At 34.8% G+C, this 2775-nt stretch overlaps 1 protein-coding gene across 1 annotated transcript; it reads left to right on the top strand.

The window, feature by feature from the left end:
• Positions 1–1635: 1635 nt before the first annotated feature.
• LOC114078813 (olfactory receptor 6C76-like) lies at positions 1636–2571 on the top strand. The gene has a single exon (XM_027919861.3). It carries the CDS (start codon positions 1636–1638, stop codon positions 2569–2571), a length of 936 nt encoding a protein of 311 aa, XP_027775662.3.
• The last annotated feature ends 204 nt before the right edge of the window (positions 2572–2775 follow it).

Below are 2775 nucleotides of genomic sequence, written 5' to 3'. Positions count from 1 at the left end.
GGCATAGCCCTTTAGTGGTAATTGTCTCCACAATTTTGTTTTATATGCAGCTCACCTCTTTTCCATAACTATTGATTCTTGATTTTCATTCATGATATGAGCACTCTCCAGTTCATCAATTAACTTTCACTTAACTCATAAGCAAAATATGCACCTTTATCAACTTCTACTTGCCTGCTTCTCTGTATTTTCATAATAAACTGATAAAGTTTCCACTTTTTTACTATTTCTTTTGTTCTTTCACTTTCTTGCTTTCTATTTCTCTGTCTCTCTTTTTCTATTCTTATTCCTTTTTTCTTTCCCACTCCTGTCCTTTCTTTTTTTCTTTCATTCTTTCACTCTGTGAAGCTTTGCCACACTCCAGGAAAGCATTATCTCTAGCTCTGGCTCACACATCCTACCCTGTAAGCAGTTCTAAACTGTCCAATTTTTTGCTCTTAAATAATTGGTACCAGGGACTCTTTTATTCACGACAATTTTTGAAATGCTACCTGAGTTTCAGGCTTACAGACTTTACATGATTAACCACTTGAGAGTGCCCTCAGAGCTTCTGCCACTGACCAGGACAACAGATTTCTCATCAAGTCACAAACTCTTTTCCTAGATGATAAATTCCATAGATTTTTGGATACGTTGTCTACATCTGGTTGTAGCAACTTCTACCTGTACCTGAAGCTATGCCCACCTCCATCAGAGTCTGTCTGATGTTAAAAATAGGTTTTCTATTGGAGTCATGTCAATAGTAAGTACAATGTATATAACAAGGATCATGTGCTCAGATTCCACTTATATGCTATACAAGTTTGTCATTATGTAAGAAAGTCACAGGTACACACAAGTTGAAAAGTGCACGAAAAACTCTGAAAGTAAAGCATCAAATGTGACACAAAGAAAGCAACCTACAACTTGGGTTTCAGCGGTTCTACTGCTACCAATGATATTATCTCAATGTAAGTGCATTTTTATTGCTTGCTTCATTTATTTTTCTCCTTTCTAATCATTGTATAACCTACAAAACTCAACTTTGGTGCACAGAAAATCATCTATACAGGTATAATTTTTTTGATTAACAAAAGAAAAAATTTAATACTTTGTAAAACTATAAATTTGTTTCTTTAGATAATGTGTTGGTTTTGATGGTCCTTATTTATTTATTAAATGATTCTTTGTACATTTGGATGATGTTAAATACCTTGAAAAACTGAAGAATTTATGAACAGTCAAAAAGTTTCATCTTCAGAAAAAAAGAACTTGTAGTAATAGGGATACTAATTTTACAATAAATAAATATTCTATATTTTAAAATTTCTACACACATATGATCAGATTTTTTAAAGAAAGTGGAGTATATTTGATAGCTGTAAAATTCTTATGCAGATGCAAATATTAAGCCTAGAAGGAGAATAACTTCATATTAAATGACTGGTGATGTATAAGGCAGATAACACAAGTTTTATTTTTTTCTGTATTTGTCTAATATATACGTTCAAAATTTGGTACACCTTAGTGGCTAAATTATTGTTTCTTTACAGGTCTTTTATGTTTCCTCACTCAGGAGATGTGATGAAAAGGTAGTCCTAAACTCATTAAAAAATTGTTTCTAATTTTTTTATTTTTAGGCCCAAAAATAAAGAAATGAAAAATCATACATCTGCAACTGAGTTCATTCTTCTGGGATTAACAGATGACCCAAAGCTAAATATTTTCATTTTTCTATTTCTGTTTTTCACCTACATACTGAGCATTACTGGAAACTTAACAATTATCACCCTCACTCTGGTAGACTTGCACCTAAAAACACCCATGTATTTCTTCCTTAGGAATTTCTCTTTCCTAGAAATCTCATTCACCACAGTTTCTATTCCTAGATACCTGGTCAGCATAACAACAGGGGATAAGACCATTTCCTATAATTCTTGCGTGGCTCAGGTGTTTTTCTTCATATTGCTTGGCTCAACAGAATTTTTCCTTTTGACTACTATGTCCTATGACCGTTATGTGGCTATCTGCAAGCCACTGCACTACACAACAATAATGAATAGCAGGGTCTGCACTCTGCTTGTCCTTGGTTCTTGGCTGGCCGGCTTTCTCACCATCTTTCCACCTGTGATCATGGGACTACAACTGGATTTCTGTGACTCCAACATCATTGACCACTTCACCTGTGATTCCTCTCCTATGCTCCTGATCTCCTGCACAGACACATCCCTCCTAGAGCTCTTGGCATTTATCCTGGCAATATTAACTCTAATTTCAACTTTAACATTAGTGATTCTGTCCTATGTGTTCATCATTAAGACAATTCTGAGGATCCCCTCTCCTGAGCAAAGGAGAAAGGCCTTTTCCACTTGCTCCTCACACATGATTGTTGTCTCCATTTCTTATGGAAGCTGCATTTTCATGTATGTCAAAACTTCAGCCAAAGAAGGAGAAGCATTGACCAAGGGCATAGCCGTGCTCAATACCTCTATTGCCCCAATGTTAAATCCTTTTATTTACTCCCTAAGGAACCAACAGGTCAAACAATCCTTTAAGAACTTTGCCAAGAAATGTTTGTCAAGTAAATTTTAATGGTAAATAAATCCATTGCCTGGACATTAAACACAATGTTACATGCAATGCTATATCAACACTGCTGTATTTGGGCATCGACTCACTAAGCAACTGCCTTTGCCTGAAAGTTGTGTTTAACATCATTACATTTCTATCTCAGTTTGAATAGTTATTATTTTACATTTATATGCCCTGAAAGTTTCTTGAGCATAAATGTTTGTT

Source organism: Marmota flaviventris, chromosome 3 (genome assembly GCF_047511675.1).
Source record: "Marmota flaviventris isolate mMarFla1 chromosome 3, mMarFla1.hap1, whole genome shotgun sequence".
Classification (NCBI taxonomy): Eukaryota; Metazoa; Chordata; class Mammalia; order Rodentia; family Sciuridae; genus Marmota; species Marmota flaviventris.
The sequence above is the reverse complement of the archived record's forward strand: the minus strand, read 5'-3'. Positions and strand labels throughout refer to the sequence as shown.

Coding starts and splice junctions, on each gene's coding strand:
- LOC114078813 (XM_027919861.3), top strand. CDS start 1,636: ATGAAAAATCATACATCTGCAACTGAGTTCATTCTTCTGGGATTAACA.